At 39.3% G+C, this 15,946-nt stretch overlaps 1 protein-coding gene across 4 annotated transcripts in view; it reads right to left on the bottom strand.

Annotated features, from left to right (window-relative positions):
• RPS6KA3 (ribosomal protein S6 kinase, 90kDa, polypeptide 3) overlaps window positions 1-15,946 on the bottom strand; it is a 118,626-nt gene that overhangs the window by 6,420 nt on the left and 96,260 nt on the right. For all 4 annotated transcript variants that reach the window (XM_011940182.1, XM_011940183.1, XM_011940184.1 and 1 more), the window contains 6 exons: window positions 13,188-13,277; window positions 11,383-11,541; window positions 8,719-8,880; window positions 6,826-6,902; window positions 5,603-5,720; window positions 82-222 (listed from right to left, as the gene is read on the bottom strand). In XM_011940182.1, the coding sequence (XP_011795572.1) occupies window positions 82-222; window positions 5,603-5,720; window positions 6,826-6,902; window positions 8,719-8,880; window positions 11,383-11,541; window positions 13,188-13,277 (747 nt within the window). The remainder of the gene's footprint in view (window positions 1-81; window positions 223-5,602; window positions 5,721-6,825; window positions 6,903-8,718; window positions 8,881-11,382; window positions 11,542-13,187; window positions 13,278-15,946) is intronic.

Here is a 15,946-nt window from a genome sequence, read left to right as displayed (position 1 = left end):
GGTGCTAGGGGCATGGACAGGGCTTCTTGAAGTATCTCCTGGAGGACATGTGGGAAACAGTGACTATATGGGGCTGCTCACCTTTACTAGATGTGGTGCATCCTGTCTGTTTAGTTGGTATTGTGGCAGTTGGTCCCAGTGGACGATCCAAGGATGTCTGAGCACAAGAGCAGCAGTCAGTCTCTGATGAGGGTCTACATGAAGCATCTTTGACACCAGGTCCTGTAATGGGAATAATAATAAAACAAGCTTAAACCTTTTGTTTTGCTTCTTTTTCTATGGCTCTTGATACTAATGAACATTCTTCCTTAGCTTCTATGATACTGCTTTTTCTGGTAGCAGCCCTTTGGTCAACATGGTAATTTGGGGAAAAAAAATCAGTCTCCGTTTTTTCCCTGCTAAATAACAGTAGTTTGGTACATCACAAACGGTCAATTTAGCACGTTTTATATATCTTTAATACTCTGGCTCTTTTTTCCTTCAGATTTTCTGAGTTTCCTACATTTTTGTAGGTGTATTTATTTATTGAAACAGGGTCTCGTTCTGTCACCCAGGCTGGAGTGCAGTGGCATGAAATCGGCTCACTGCAACCTCTGTTTCCTGGGCTCAAGTGATCCTCCCACCTCAGCCTCCCAAGGAGCTGGGACTACAGGTGTGCGCCACCATGCCTGGCTAACTTTTATGTTTTTAGTAGAGACAGGGTTTCACCATGTTGCCCAGGTTGGTCTCCAACTCCTGGATGCAAGTGTTACTCCTGCTTCAGCCTCTCAAGGTGCTAGGATTACAGATGTGAACCACCATGCCCGGCCAGTTTATTTTTAAGTAATATTCAGTTACTTTGATTTTTTTTTTTTTTTTTGTGCAGCTGGTAATACCGAAAAACAACATGAATGTCCAATAATAGGAATTTAATTGGAGGGCTCTAAATGCCCCCTGAAAAGATTATAGTATTTTTTTTCCTACTTCAAAAGCAACTCATGCACATTAGAGAATAATCAGAAAATACTGGAAAGTGAAAGCACATGAGGAACAGTTCCATAGTACCACTCTTCCAGACAGAGTCACTGTTAGCACTGCATAGCTATCTAAATGCCATTCCTATGCATGGAATGTAGATGCATATAATTGCTACATGGGTTTTACACTTTTCAAAATAACACCATTGTCATTTATAAAAGCCATCATTTCTTAAATTTTTCATTCAAAATACATTTGTTAAGTATCCATTAAAGTCCAGGCATTCTGCTAGGCACTGGGTAGTTAGCAGTGAACAACACGGAAATGAAGTCTAGGCAACATAGTGAGGCCCTGTCTCTACAATTTTTTTTTTTTAAAGCTGAGTGTGGTGGCATATGCCTGAGGTCCCAGCTATTTGGGAGGCTGAGGCGGGAGGATCATTTGAGCCCAGGAGGTCACGGCTGCAGTGAGCCATGATTGAACCACTGTACTCTAGCCTGGGCAACAAAGCGAGACCCTGTCTCAAAAAAAAAAAAAAAAAAAAAAGACATACTGGACTCCGATTTCATGAAGTTTACAGTTCAGTGAAGGAGAGATAAAGAATCAATAACCACAAAGCAAGTAAGTTATTTGACAGGATGAACAAACACCAGGTGTAGCTAGAGGTACCTGTACTGTGCGAGGTGGCTTAAAAGGGACTTTTTAAGAGGAAGATAAGACCTGTAGGATAAGCAGGAGCTAGATTAGAGAAAGGGGGAAACACTGCCTCAGGTAGAGTAAAGAATGGAGAGTGAGTTTGGAGGAACACCCTCAGGTGAGAGAGATGTCACAGTTAAGGAATTGGCAGCAGTACAATGTGGCTACAGCATAAATTTACTGTGAAGGAGAATGTGGCAGTGGATAAAGTGGGAGAGGTGAGAAGAGACTAGACCAGGAAAGTCCCTGAAAACCATATTTGCAAATGCGAACTTATTTGATGGTAATAAAGTGTTTAAAGTTAGGGAGTGATGTGGTTAAGTAGAAAGATCACACTCACTGAGTATGGAGGAAAATGGACTGGTGAAAGATGACAACTTCAGGGAGGTGTATGAAACAGAGAGAATTGGGCTGGGCGTGGTGGCTCATGCCTGTAATCCCAGCACTTTGGGAGGCCAAAGTGGGAGGATCACTTGAGCCCAGGAGTTCAAGACCAGCCTGGGCAACGTAGTGGGATTCCATCTCTACAAAAAATTTAAAAATTAGCTGGGAGTGGTGGCGCATGACTGTAGTCCCAGTTGTTCAGGAGGCTGAGGTGGGAGGATAGCGAGAGTCCAGAAGTTTGAGGTTGCAGTGAGCTGTGATTGTACCACTGCAACTCTAGCCTGGGCAACACAGTGAGACTCTGTCTCAAAAAAAAAAAAAAGTTAAAAAGGAGAGAAAAATGGAGGTATTTAGGATAAAGAACTGACAAAGTCTGGTGGTTAACTAGATCTTGGGAATTGGGGTGATGTTGTCCCAGGTACTCCTCTGCTATGAGACATTTATGGTTTCTTACTTTTAGTTACTAACAGCTAAGAACAGGGATACGCAATTGAATAGAACTGGAAATAAAAAAATTAGGAACCTCCCTTTTGCAATTCTGAAAGTAGGCAAAAGTGCTTAAAATTGCATAAAGGTTGCAAAACTGTCCAGGGGTACCAAAAAACTCAAATTATAATTTTAATCAAATCTATAAGTTAATGAACTTTGGCAAACTCACTTCAAACTACTTCTCTTACTACAGCCCCTTTAATGGCTACTCCTCCTAAGCTTTCTCTTTAAGCGATGCTCTCCAGAATTCCTTCCTTGGCTCTCTTACCACTCTGCTCAGATAATCTCATTCATATTCATGGCTTTAGCTACTGTGGATGATGACAACTCTTAACTTTTAAGTTTCATCCCAGACTTCTCTTTTAAGACCTATAACCATATAGACAGTTGCCTGATGGACATACATCTCTTAATTTATAATGTCCAAATCTGCAACCACCACTCCTCTCAAAACTACTTCTTTTGTATTCTACAAATCAGTGAAGGATACCACCCCTCATCCATCTGCCCAAGGTAGAAATGGGGACTATATACATTATAATTGCTTCTCTCTCATTTCTTATGTATAATAAACCATCAAGTCTATTTTGCCTCCTCAATTTCTCTTCCATTTGGTTCAAATTCCATCACAACTGCTCTAGTATAGGTCCTCATCATTCATGACCTGAAATACTGCAAAACCTTACAAGTACTGTCCCTAATTATCAGGTCAGTAAGGACTGAATGAAACAACACAGGTAAAAATGTTAGCATAGTCCTTGGCACATAAATGCTCAATAAATGCCAGCTGTGGTCTTCTTGTTCTCAAAGCCACGTTTGACCCACATGACTGACAACATTCACATATGCAACTCGCTCTTGAGGGGATACACCCAGATTGACAGAGCCCTCCCTTCTATCTTGTGGCTAATCATGGAATTATATCATGCTTGTAATCACAAGTCTTAACTGTACATATTAGCAACAGTTACTAGTAATAACATGGAATCTATACGACAGGTTGTGAGTTGGATGCAATTTTTTGTGCTCTGTGTCTCCATTCTCACCTTCCCTTCCTCTCTCACCAAAAAAGCATACCAGGATGTAAGTGAATAAAAAAAATCACAGTGATAACCTCAACTTGCTTTAACTTACTAAAAAATCAATTAATGTGTAAGCTCTGACATTTTATTATTGGTAACATTACTTAATATACCTCACAACCTATCATGACAAAGTTTGTGGTGGACTCCATAGCTAAGAATTACTGCTCCACAGAATGCACTTTAAAAAGGAAAATCTGATCACTGCACTGCTTAATATGTGTTTTAACAGCTCCACAATACCCAGAGTTAAGCCCACAATCCTCAGCATGAGCCACAAAGCCTTTCGCAATCTGGGTTCATCAGCTATCTTTTCCCATGCAACCCTGCACTAGTCACATGGAATGACCAGCCTGGAGGCATTCTGCTATTCTCATGCTATCATCACCACCTATCTGCATGTGCTGATCCCTCAGCTTAGGACTACAACTTTCTGCTCCCCAAATCTGCCTGGCAAACTCCTTCACTGCTTTTGGAAAGCTTTCCTTAAAATCCTTCTGACTAAGCATCATCTGTGAACTTCTTTAGCACAGAAACTGTACCACTGTTACAGCACATGTGACACTGTACTGTATATTTCTGGCTGTCTCCCAACCAGACCGTGAGCAACCTGAGATTGGGAATTCTATCTTTGTTACATCTTTTATCTCTAAGGCCTTCATTTATTAAGCACATTGTAGGCACTCAATAAGGGAACTACAAAGGAAACAGGTACCCAGAGAAATGAATTATCTGGTTTAAGACATTTTATTGTTAGAAAAAGATAAAGGCTAACATTTCATTTATTTATTTTTTTGAGACAGAGTCTTGCTCTGTTGCCCAGGCTGGAGTGCAGTGGTGCACTCTTGGGTCACTGCAACTTCTGCCTCCCCAGTTCAAGCAATTTTCCTGCCTCAGCCTCCCGAGTAGCTGGGATTACAGGCATCTGCTACCACACCTGGCTAATTTTTTTGTATTTTCAGTAGAGATGGGGTTTCACCATGTTGGCCAGGCTGGTTTTGAACTCCTGACCTCAAGTGATCTGCCCATCTCGGCCTCCCAAAGCATTAGGATTACAGGCGTGAGCCACCGCGCCTGGCCAACATTTCATTTTAAATGCAGATATAAAACCAAATAGTATTTATACAGACATTAAATTGGTCAACTGAGTCTTCAGGCCCTATGCCAATAGAATCTACATACACTTTTGATGTGTTCTATTTACTTATATGATCACCTCAACTCAAGCTTTCACCCCTAAGAAAAAAGAATATGCACTTTTACCAATATGTATCCTCTTTATCTACTCTGTTTTTCTTATTTTGAAGTAAAAAACTTCTTTTTAAAGAATTCTCTATGAAAAAAGTGAAAACAGAGCAGAGTTGGAAAGCAAGTCAGTGCTATTCAGGGGATGGCAGATCTTCCAGTGAGAAAGGCTCTTCAAATTATTTCATGCAGATGCTATAAAACTATACCTCTGTTTATTGTGAAAAAAACTGAAACCCCTTTCTTCATAATCTGAATTAAAAATAGAACATGGTGTAATTATTCTAGGGAATGAGGGCTGTGGAATCACATTTAGTTTGAAGCACCCACATTTACCCGGTATGTAACATTGGGACAAGTTCAAACTAACATTCTGGGCTACGGTTTCCTTCTGCGAAATGGGAATACTGCCACCTATTTCACAGGGTGTTATGAGGATTACATGACATAATTTAGGTAAAGTGGCGTGTGAGACGCATAATAGACAGACAAATCATGAAGACTACCATGGTTATTATTTATCATGTTCTTCAGTGAGAAACAGTTTTAAAAGTATAAATAATAAGGCCAAACCAATGTCAGCTGGGAAAGAAACAAAATAATGGGTCCATTTTTGAGTTCAAATTATTTGGTAACATCACTTTAACATACTAATTTATAAACAAAGGTTTCTAACTGGTAGTATTTCTTCTCACTATGGATCACAAAAATTATTTTCTCAAAAGCTTATAATAGGAAGCCATACTTACCTTTGCTGTGTCTGAAACAGAATTCCAGTAACCACCACTGAGTGAGAATTTTCCGCTACCTATTCGTGCCAATATTTCCTCTGGTGTATCATCAGGACCATTTGCAAATGGAGTGTAACTGATTTATAATAAAATTAAAATATTAATTAATAAAATTTCTTATTTGGTTGGTAATCTCAAAAGTATTCTAATTCAGTTAATGTAATATTTTATTAAAATCTACCAAAGTGAAAAAAATCAACAAAATGAAGCTCCATAAGGCACCAGGTAAAGCTTGGGTTATAAAATATTAATCATATTTAGTATACAATAATATAAATATTTTAAGACATGACACATTATAGAATAAAATATTAAGAAATAGTGTAGGCCAGGCAAGGTGGCTCATGCCTGTAATCCCAGCACTTTGGGAGGCTGAGGTGGGCGGATCACGAGGTCAGGAGTTCGAGACCAGCCTGGCCAACATGGTGAAACATTGTCTCTACTAAAAATACAAAAATTAGCTGGATGTGGTAGTGTGCGCCTGTAGTCCCAGCTACTCGGGAGGCTGAGGCAGGAGAATTGCTTGAACCTGGGAGCAAGACTCCGTCTCAAAAAAAAAAAAAAAAAAAAAAACCTCTATGTTTCTGACATGACAAGAGTACAAAAAAGTATGGAAAAAATCAATTTAGGACCTCGAGACATTAATAAATAGTACATTACAAAAAATAAGTAATGATATAGCCATAAATGTGGAATTGTTACAGAATTGTATATATTAGATAACACGAGAAAACATGGAAAGATATGACAACATCTGAATTTAAAAAAAAACCAAGAAAACCTACATAGGCCAGGTACAGTGGCTCATGCCTGTAATCCCAGCACTTTGGGAGGCCAGAGCAGGAGGATCACTTGAGCCCAGGAGTTTGAAACCAGCCTGGGCAGCATGACAAGACCCTGTTTCTACAAAAAAATAAAGAAATTAGGCAGGTGTGGTGGTGCACCCCTGTAGTCCTAGTTACTCCTATTCGGGAGGCTGAGGTGAGAGGATTGCTTGAGCCCAGGAGTTTGGGGCTACAGTGAACTATGACTGTGTCACTGTACTCCAGCCTGGGCCACAGAGTGAGACCCTGTCTGTAAAGAAAAAGCAAACAAACAAACAAACAAAAAAAACCTTAAACAAAACAAAAACCTAGATAACTTAAGCAAAATGGTGCTTAGAACGTATGGTATACACTCACCCGGTAAGCATTGTATAGAGTAGGACACCAAGACTCCATATATCACAAGCAGCATCATAGCCTTGTCGTTTTAAAACCTAGAAAAAGTGCAAAATTAGTATTATTATACCACTATTTTGTATATATATTTGTATAGGCTAGGAACTGAATTATATATCCCAAATCAACAACTACAAGGAAAATTTCAACAGAACATGGTTACCAAATAAGGCAATATGTTAATCCTATTCTAGAACATTCTACTACTAATAATTCATATATAAATTTAATTTTGGTAATCAAATTAATATTTATTGAGTATTGTAGGTACACAGGAATATAAAACAAACTGAAGATAACTTTCTTATTTTAACGAATTTATATTTTGTTTGGGGCTACAGAAATATTTACAAAAAACAATGCTTTTAAGAACATATACACACACAAGCACACAAAGAACACACATAACCTAGCACAAAAATCACCAACTTTTATCAGGCATGAACTATGACAAATACAAAAAAACCCTGATTTCCTAAAAAAAAAAAAAAATCTGATGGGAAATAAACACATAAATAGTTACAACTCAACCTGATAAATATTGTAATAAAATCAAGTCTGGGTAGGGTATGGTGGCTCACGCCTGCAGTCCAGCACTTTGGGAGGCCAAGGGGGGAGGATCACTTGAAGCCAGGAGTTTTGAGAACCCGGGCAACACAGCAAGACCTTATTATTATTATTATTATTGAGACAGGGTCTCACTCTGTCGCCCAGGCTGTAACGCAGGGGTGCGATCTTGGCTCACTGCAGCATCCGCCTCCCGGGTTCAAGCAATCCTCCTGCCTCAGCCTCCCGAGCAGCTGGGATTACAGGCGTGTGCCACCAAGCTTAGCTTACTTTTGTATTTTTAGTAGAGATGGGGTTTCACCATGTTGCCCAGGCTACTCGCAAACCCCTGAGTTCAAGCAATCCACCCGCCTTGGCCTCCCAAAGTGCTGGGATTACAGGCATGAACCACGGCATCTGGCCAAGATCTCATGTTTAAAAAATAAAAATAAAAAATAAGCCAGGCACGGTGGCATTCTCCTGTAGTTCCAGCTACCTGGGAGGCTGAGGCAGAAGGATTGCTTGAGCTGAGGAGTTCAAGGCTGCAGTGAGCTATGATTGCACCACCGTATTCTGGCCTAGGCAACAGAGGGAGACCTTGTCCCTAAACAAACAAAAACCCCAAATTATGTCTTAAATGTTATAGGTATGAAGATGAGGAAGCAATTTATTCTTGACATGGGGAGAGAAGGAAGGCTAGAGGGTGGCCTGCTTATATTGGACCTGTAAGTAAGACAGCAGAGAGGGCTTAGTGATAGGCCAGAAGTTCAGTGTGTCTAGAACTTCAGGTAGGGAATACCAGAGAGACTGAAGGGCTTTTTTTTTTTTTTGAGATGGAGTCTCGCTCTGTCACCCAGTTTGGAGTGCAGTGGCCGGATCTCAGCTCACTGCAAGATCCGCCTCCCGGGTTCACACCATTCTCCTGCCTCAGCCTCCGCCCGCCACCTCGCCCGGCTAGTTTTTTGTATTTTTTAGTAGAGATGGGGTTTCACCGTGTTAGCCAGGATGGTCTCGATCTCCTGACCTCGTAATCCGCCCATCTCGGCCTCCCAAAGTGCTGGGATTACAGGCATGAGCCATCATGCCCTGCCTCAAGGGCTTTTATAATACCTTGTTAAGAAATTTAGATTCTTCTGTAGGCAATCAGATGTCATTGAAACATTAAACAGGAAAATGAAAGGCTGGCATTTTATCCTAATTATTTCTTCAGTAAGTCTTCAATTGAATTATTATTAATAATTCTGTATTAAACATAGTGAATGAGTTTTAAAACATACTAATACTGCAAGCAAACTCTCTCACAATTACCTCTGGTGCAACAAAATTTGCAGTATAACAAGGAGTCATGAGAAGACCATTTTCCGCTCTCAGCTGTTTTGCAAAACCAAAATCACAAATTCGAATAGATTCTGGATTACCAGATTCATCCACATAAAGAATGTTGCTAGGTTTCAAGTCTCTATGAACCACCTAATTGAAAAACAAATTAAAGAGTTATGTTAACAATATATTTCCATTACTGAAAGTTCTTTATTCACAGACTGTCAAGCAATGCACTTAACAAGATGATGAGTGCTGACCTTTAAATTAGCCCAACATTATAAAATACTGATAATGTAAAGCATAACTCTCTAACATAGACCTGGGGCAAAGAGGAGGAGGAAGAAAGAATAGTATTTACCTCTCTCCTCTTTGTCCAATTGAGTAATTGGGTTAAGGAGAAATGCAAACAGCAATAATATATCTACCTCCAGGTTTATCACTCATTTAATATTGAGTGTCTATCATGTACCAGGGTATTATATAAGCTGCTGTAGATACTGTGGTGAACAAGACCCATAAGATCCTGGCCTTTCCATGCTAGGAGCTTACACAGTTCTGGGGGAAGCAAAGAATAGGTTGAGACATGCGGCATAACTTTAAATAGGGCAGTCAGGGAGGGTCTCTAGATGAGGTAACATCTGATCCAGTATCTGAAGAACAGAATGAATGAGCCATAAGAACAGTAAGGGAGAGTCATTCTAACTAGAAGGAACAGCATGTACAAGGTACATATACAACAAATATATTCTGATAGACTAAATGGAATAGACAGGGCATTCAGGAGTAAAAAGGAAAAAACCAAAACAAATCTGGACTTTATTTTTGGTATTGCCTATTTGATATACAAGGTGTTACACACGCAAGAAGAAACCTCTTCTTTAGAGTTTTGTATTATTTTCCTTTTAATGCTCTACCTGAGTACAGTAGTCCCCCCTTATCCGTGGGGTATATGTTTCAAGACCCCCAGTGGATTCCTGAAACTGAGGATAATACCAAAGTCTCTATATTTTTTCCTAGATATATACCTATGATATAGTTTAATTGATAAATCAGGCACAGTAAGAGATTAACAATGACTAATAAATTAGAACACTTGTAACAATATACTGTAATAAAAGTTATGTGAATGTAGTCTCTCAAAATACTGTAATATTTTTGACAATGGTTGACTGTGGATAACTGAAACCACAGAAAGCAAACTTGCAGATTAGTGGGGGACTACTGTACTTTTTTTTTATCATAAGCTTCTCTTACATTCCTTTTTAGACTTAAGTGTGCCTTCTGTCACCAAATTCTGAGTCTGTGTTCCAATCAATCAAATTAGATTTAGTTCCTCACATCCAGGACATCACTTCTCCAGACTATTTTAATAACGAATTACTGATGAGGCATTGGGAAAAGAACACAGAAGACTTTGATGACTGCAAGGTCATAAGTTCCTCAGTGACTACTGAGTTCTACTAATTTCAAGTTACAATACTAGGCAAATCTTGATAAGTTAGAAGTGAGGAAGCTCTAGAATTTACACATTCTACTTGGCTTTCAGGTACAAAGACAAAACAAGAAGAAGGTATTGAAACTGAACTCCTTAAGAGGTAATCTTTTATATATGCATATATCAAAACATCACGTTGTATACCATGAATACATATAATTTGTCAACAAAAAAATTTTTAAAAAATTATTTTCCCCTTGCTTTCCATTCCTCTTCACTCCTCTGCTGTTCTCCTTTCTTCCCTCCCTCCTCTCATTTTCTCCTTTCCTCCCAGACTTCCCCTTTTTTTTTTTTTTTTTTTGAGATGGAGTCTCACTCTGTTGCCCAGGCTGGAGTGCAGTGGCGCAATTTCAGCTCACTGCAACCTCCGCCTCCCGGGTTCAAGCAATTCTCCTGCTTCAGCCTCCCGAGTAGCTGGGATTACAGGCATGCACCATGACACCCGGCTAATTTTTGTAATTTTAGTGGAGACGGGGTTTTGCCATGTTGGCCAGGCTGGTCTCGAACTCCTGACTTCAGGTAATCCACCTACCTTGGCCTTCCAAAGCACTGGGATTACAGGTGTGAGCCACTGCGTCCGGCTGTCTTTTTTAAAAAATAGGATTTTCTGGAACTCCTGACCTCAAGTGATCTGCCCGCCTCGGCCTCCCAAAGTGCTGGGATTACAGGTGTGAGCCACTGTGCCCAGCCTAGAAGTACAATTTTCTTTTGCTGTTTACTAAAAATCTGCATACAAGAAGAATGAAGAGCATATCCACCAGCCAGAAGCATGTGACTCCTTTGTCTCATTGTTTTAAGGATTTCCTTTTATACATGAATACAAATCAGGATTCCTTGGTTCTGCTTCTAACCTGAAGTGGGCCTGGTATTCATGAGTACAGAGTGACCTAGCAGAAACAATGCTATGTTTTCCAGGTCGGAAGAGATCACTTACTTTTCCTTGGAAGCACAAGAGTTTAACATAAACAAGCTAGGATATCAAAGGCACACTTCAATCTCAATAATAAAAGTTTATATAGAGGAAGATCAGTAGGATAATTCAGCTAATAGCAGCTATTTTCCATTTCATGCATAAAGTAACTTCTATCTAATTTTAGCTCAAACATAAAGAAAAAAGTGTGTGCATGTATATATAGAGTGTTAAAAAGACTTACCCCTTGTGCGTGAAGATATTCAACAGTTTTGGTTATAGTGAACAGGACAGCACTGGCCTCTCGTTCAGAGAAAAATTTTTGTCTAAGAATTTTATCCAGCAATTCACCTCCTTTCATAAGTTCTGTTACTACATACACGTATTTTCCATCATCATATACCTATAAATTTCAACATCAAAATGTAAATATTATTTGAAACTTTATATGTGCTCAAAACAAAGTTTAAAATATAAAAGAAAAATTAAACTCACTTCATATTCAAGAAAAATTTTATTTATTTATTTATTTTGAGACAGACATGCGCTCTGTCGCCCAGGAGTGCACTGGCACGATCTTGGCTCACTGCAATATCCACTTCCTGGGCTCCAGCGATCCTCCCACTTCAGCCTCCCAAGCAGCTGAGACTACAGGCACATGCCACCACACCTGGCTAATTTTTGCATTTTTTTGTAGAGACGAGGTTTTGCTGTGTCTCCATGAGCAGTGATAATCTGAGGAAATCTGAGTTTTTACAACCCCCAGAGAAGGCCTTCAGGCCTACGTGAGCATCATTAGCAAGAGAAGACTAAACACTACCTGGGGAGTTCACACTGTTTGCCAACACTTTGTTATAATAAAAGTCAAGAGAGACACAGGCAACAGTGTATCATGACAGTCCACGGAAAGATACTTTACTTGTCCTGGGGGTGGCAATGGGCAGGGCAGGCTTCCTGGAAGAAGCAGTGCCTTAGCAAAATCTTTTAATGTGTGGTAGTTAGCCAGGTAAAGAAAAATAGATGGTGTTAGCAACTGAGGGAACTATAAATTCAGACAGAGCAGCATGGGAAATTGAGGCATGTGCAAGAAATTTACATACTAGAACACAGAGCATAAGGTGTATGAGAAAGTGTGTGTGAGAAGTCTGAAAACTACAGAGGAAGGCAGGGTCTTAAGGGGCTAGGGACTTTAGACTGTAGGCGGGGAAGTTAAATGGGTGGTTATGAGTGTTAGATCTCTCTTCTAGTCATGTGGAAGATACTTTCGAGAGTGAGACTAGTCAATATTGAATATGAAGTAATAGTAATATTAACATTGAACATTTAGGTAAGTGTTCAAGTGCAGATAGATATTAAAAGCAATAATATCGTAAGTGCTTTTCTTCTTAAAGCAAAAGTAGAAAAAAATAACTGTGCAAACATATCTTTATTGATAAATGAAATTATGTCATATACCCATATATATTGTTTTCAAATCTACTTTTAAAACTTACCATGCTGAATTTTTTTGTTTTTGTTTTTGAGACAGGGTCTTGCTCTGCTGCGCAGGCTGGAGTGCAGTGGTGTGATAACTGCTCACCGCGGTCTTGACCTGCCAGGCTGAAGCAATCCTCCCACCTCAGCCTCCAGAGTAGCTGCGACTATAGACATGAGCCACCATGTCAGGCTAATTTTTAAATATTCTTTAGAGACAGGGTCTCCCTAGGTTGCCCAGGCTGGTCTTGAACTCCTGGGCTCAAGTGATCCTCCTGCCTCAGCCTCCCAAAGTGCTGGAATTACAGGTGTGAGCCACTGTGCCCAGCCTGGTTAATTAAAAAAAATTTTTTTGTAGAGATGGAGGTCTCACTATGTTGACCTGGCTGGTCTTGAACTCCTGGCCTCAAGTGATCCTCCTGCCTTGGCCTCCCAAACTGCTGGGATTATAGGCGTGGGCCACTATGCCCAGCCTATGATGAGTTCTCTGTCTACCACATGATGTTTGAAAATACACTACTTTCAATGTGAGTTAGACAACTCATTCAAATGATCCATGTTAAAGAATCTACTTACATCCTTTAGAGTAATAATGTTTGGATGCTGTCCATAACGAAGAAGAATTTCAATTTCTTCTGTAGGGTCTCTCTTGCTTTTATCAATAATCTAAAAGGCAAATATATATCACAAAACCTCATGAACTATACAGTTATAAACATTAATTATTTACAGCTACAGACCTTGGATATTACCTCATGTAAACAGTATATAAATAAGCCATTTATCAATCAGTTTTATTCAACTACCTGGCCAGACTGTTTAATCAGAAAGCCAGTCTTGATATAGATGGCAAGGCTATAAATTCCAACTCATGAGTCACATTCCCACCATGCCTCTCCAATGTAAGTTTGTAGTAAGTTTAGGACTTACCAAAAACTCAAAAAGCCTCGAGAAAAGGTACCAAGAACACAGTTAACATATCTTTTCTTCTATCTTTGAGGTCTTAAACATTTGGGAACTCAGTCAACTTCTAACCCCCCATCCATACAGATAATTAAGAGCTAGATACATCTACAACACCACCACTAGCATCTGCTTATTGAATTAAGTTTACTTCCTTGAATAAAATGCTTCAATTGAATATCCTGTTAGTTGTAAGCTACTTATAAAAGCTAATTACCTGTTAAGTAGAACAATCTTGTTTTTGAAGTTAGGCAGAAAGCTACATAGAAAATCACATCTAGAACTTTATTTGGTTAGAATTTGGTTTAATTATTATAATACAGCCCTTCAAAATAGTAAAGTAGCTTTCTAACCCTTTTATTTTGGCTGCTCCTTAAAAATATTTCTCTTAATGTTGTAATCTGCTAAACTAATATATAAAAAAGACAAATTTTGCTTTCAATTCATTCAAAGGGTAGTCTGAAACAAATTAGGTGGCCTTTGTATGCTCGATTTTAAATAGCTTAGTAATTAAGTACACACTAAATACCCAGACACTCCAGCAACCTAGGAAAGAGGTTACAACTCTCAGCATGAGTCCAGTCTTCTATCTGAAATGGATTTATAGTTGACCCTTGAACAACACAGGTTTGAACTATGAGGGACCAATTACATGTGGATTTTCTTCTACTTTTGCCACCCCTGAGACACCAAGACTAACTCCTTCTCTTCTTCCTCCCTCCTCAGCCTACTTAAGGTGAAAATGATGAGGAAAAAGACCTTTATTATGATCCACTTCCATTTAATGAACAGTAAATATATTTTCTCTTCCTTATATATTTTTTCTTTTTTTTCTTTTTTTTTTTTTTAGTAGAGACGGGGGTTTCACCGTGTTAACCAGGATGGTCTTGATCTCCTGACCTCATGATCCGCCCGTCTTGGTCTCCCAAAGTGCTGGGATTACAGGCTTGAGCCACTGCGCCCGGCCATATTTTTTTCTTTTTTTGAGACAGGGTCTTGCTCTGTTGCCCAGGCTGGAGTGTAGTGGTGCAATCATGGCTCACTGCAACCTTGAACTCCTGGGCCCAAGTGATCCTCCCACCTCTACCTCCTGAGTAGCTGGGACCACTGGCACATGCCACTACACTCAGCTAATTTTAAAAATTATTTGTAGAGATGAGGTCTGGCTATGTTGCCAAGGCTAGAATACAGTGGCACATAGCTCACTGTAGCCTGAATCTCCTGAGCTCAAGCAATCTTTCTGTCTCAGCTTCCTGAGTAGCTGGGACTAAAGGCACATGTAGCCACGCCTGGCTAATTTTTAAACAATTTTTCTGTAGAGATAGGGTCTTGCTATGTTGCCCAGGCTTGTCTCAAACTCCTGGCCTCAAGCAATCCTCCCACCTCGGCCTCCCAAAGTGCTAGGATTACAAATGTGAGACACTATGTCTGGCATGATTTTCTAAATAACACTTTCTTTTCTCTAGCTTGCTTTATTGTAAGAATATAGTATACAATACATATACAAAATACGTGTTAATCGACTGTATATGCTATCAGTAAGGCTTCTGGTCAACAGTAGGCTTTGAGTAGTTAGGTTTTGGGGAGTCAAGTTATACAGATTTTCAACTGCTTGGATATCAGCACTCCTAAGTCCTGTGTTATTCAAGGGTGGACTGTACTTGTAAAACAGTTCTGTATTTGGAGAACAGGAAAGATAAACATATAGGTGCCCACTGTAATCAACTGCAAATGATAGTGTGGAATTAGGCAAATGAGTGATTAAGAGGAGAGATATATGGAATAGACATGCTAATTTAAGAGACGATCTGGGACTAGTCTTTTGAAAACCAGAACACACTGGGAGGGGTTGTTTTTGGCATGGATCTGCTAATCTGAGCCCAGTTTGCATTAGACCTATACTTGTGCTTGTGGACCTCAAACACGTGGTAATTTCAGAAGAATCCAGTTGTATTGGGATTGGTTTTAGGAGTCCTTTAAGTCACAAAAATCCACAAATAGCTTGGAGATGTTTTCGAGGTTTTAGGCATAGTCCTCAAAGTTTCTGTAATTCAAAGGGGCCTCAGGACATTTCTGCTTTTTATGATGTATTTATGGAGGCAAGACACATCCTTAAATTGCCTACCAAATATGTTATTAGTCTTTTCTCCTTTCAGGTAAGCAATTTGAAAATTTCTATATATCTTAGATTTCAATAAGAGCAATGAATAGGAAAATAGAAAATTAAATGTATTTCTTTTAAACATTTCCTTCTTTAAAATTAGCTTTACTGTCCTTCCAATGAAGCAAATTCAATGTATTTCTATGGTTCATCCTTCTATCTGACAGAAAGTCTTATAGACACTGACAACTTTTTTTTTTTTTTTTTTTTT

The sequence above is a fragment of the Colobus angolensis genome, unplaced genomic scaffold, assembly GCF_000951035.1.
Source record: "Colobus angolensis palliatus isolate OR3802 unplaced genomic scaffold, Cang.pa_1.0 Scaffold188, whole genome shotgun sequence".
NCBI classification, from domain to species: domain Eukaryota; kingdom Metazoa; phylum Chordata; class Mammalia; order Primates; family Cercopithecidae; genus Colobus; species Colobus angolensis.
This window is presented reverse-complemented; position numbering and strand designations above follow the sequence as displayed.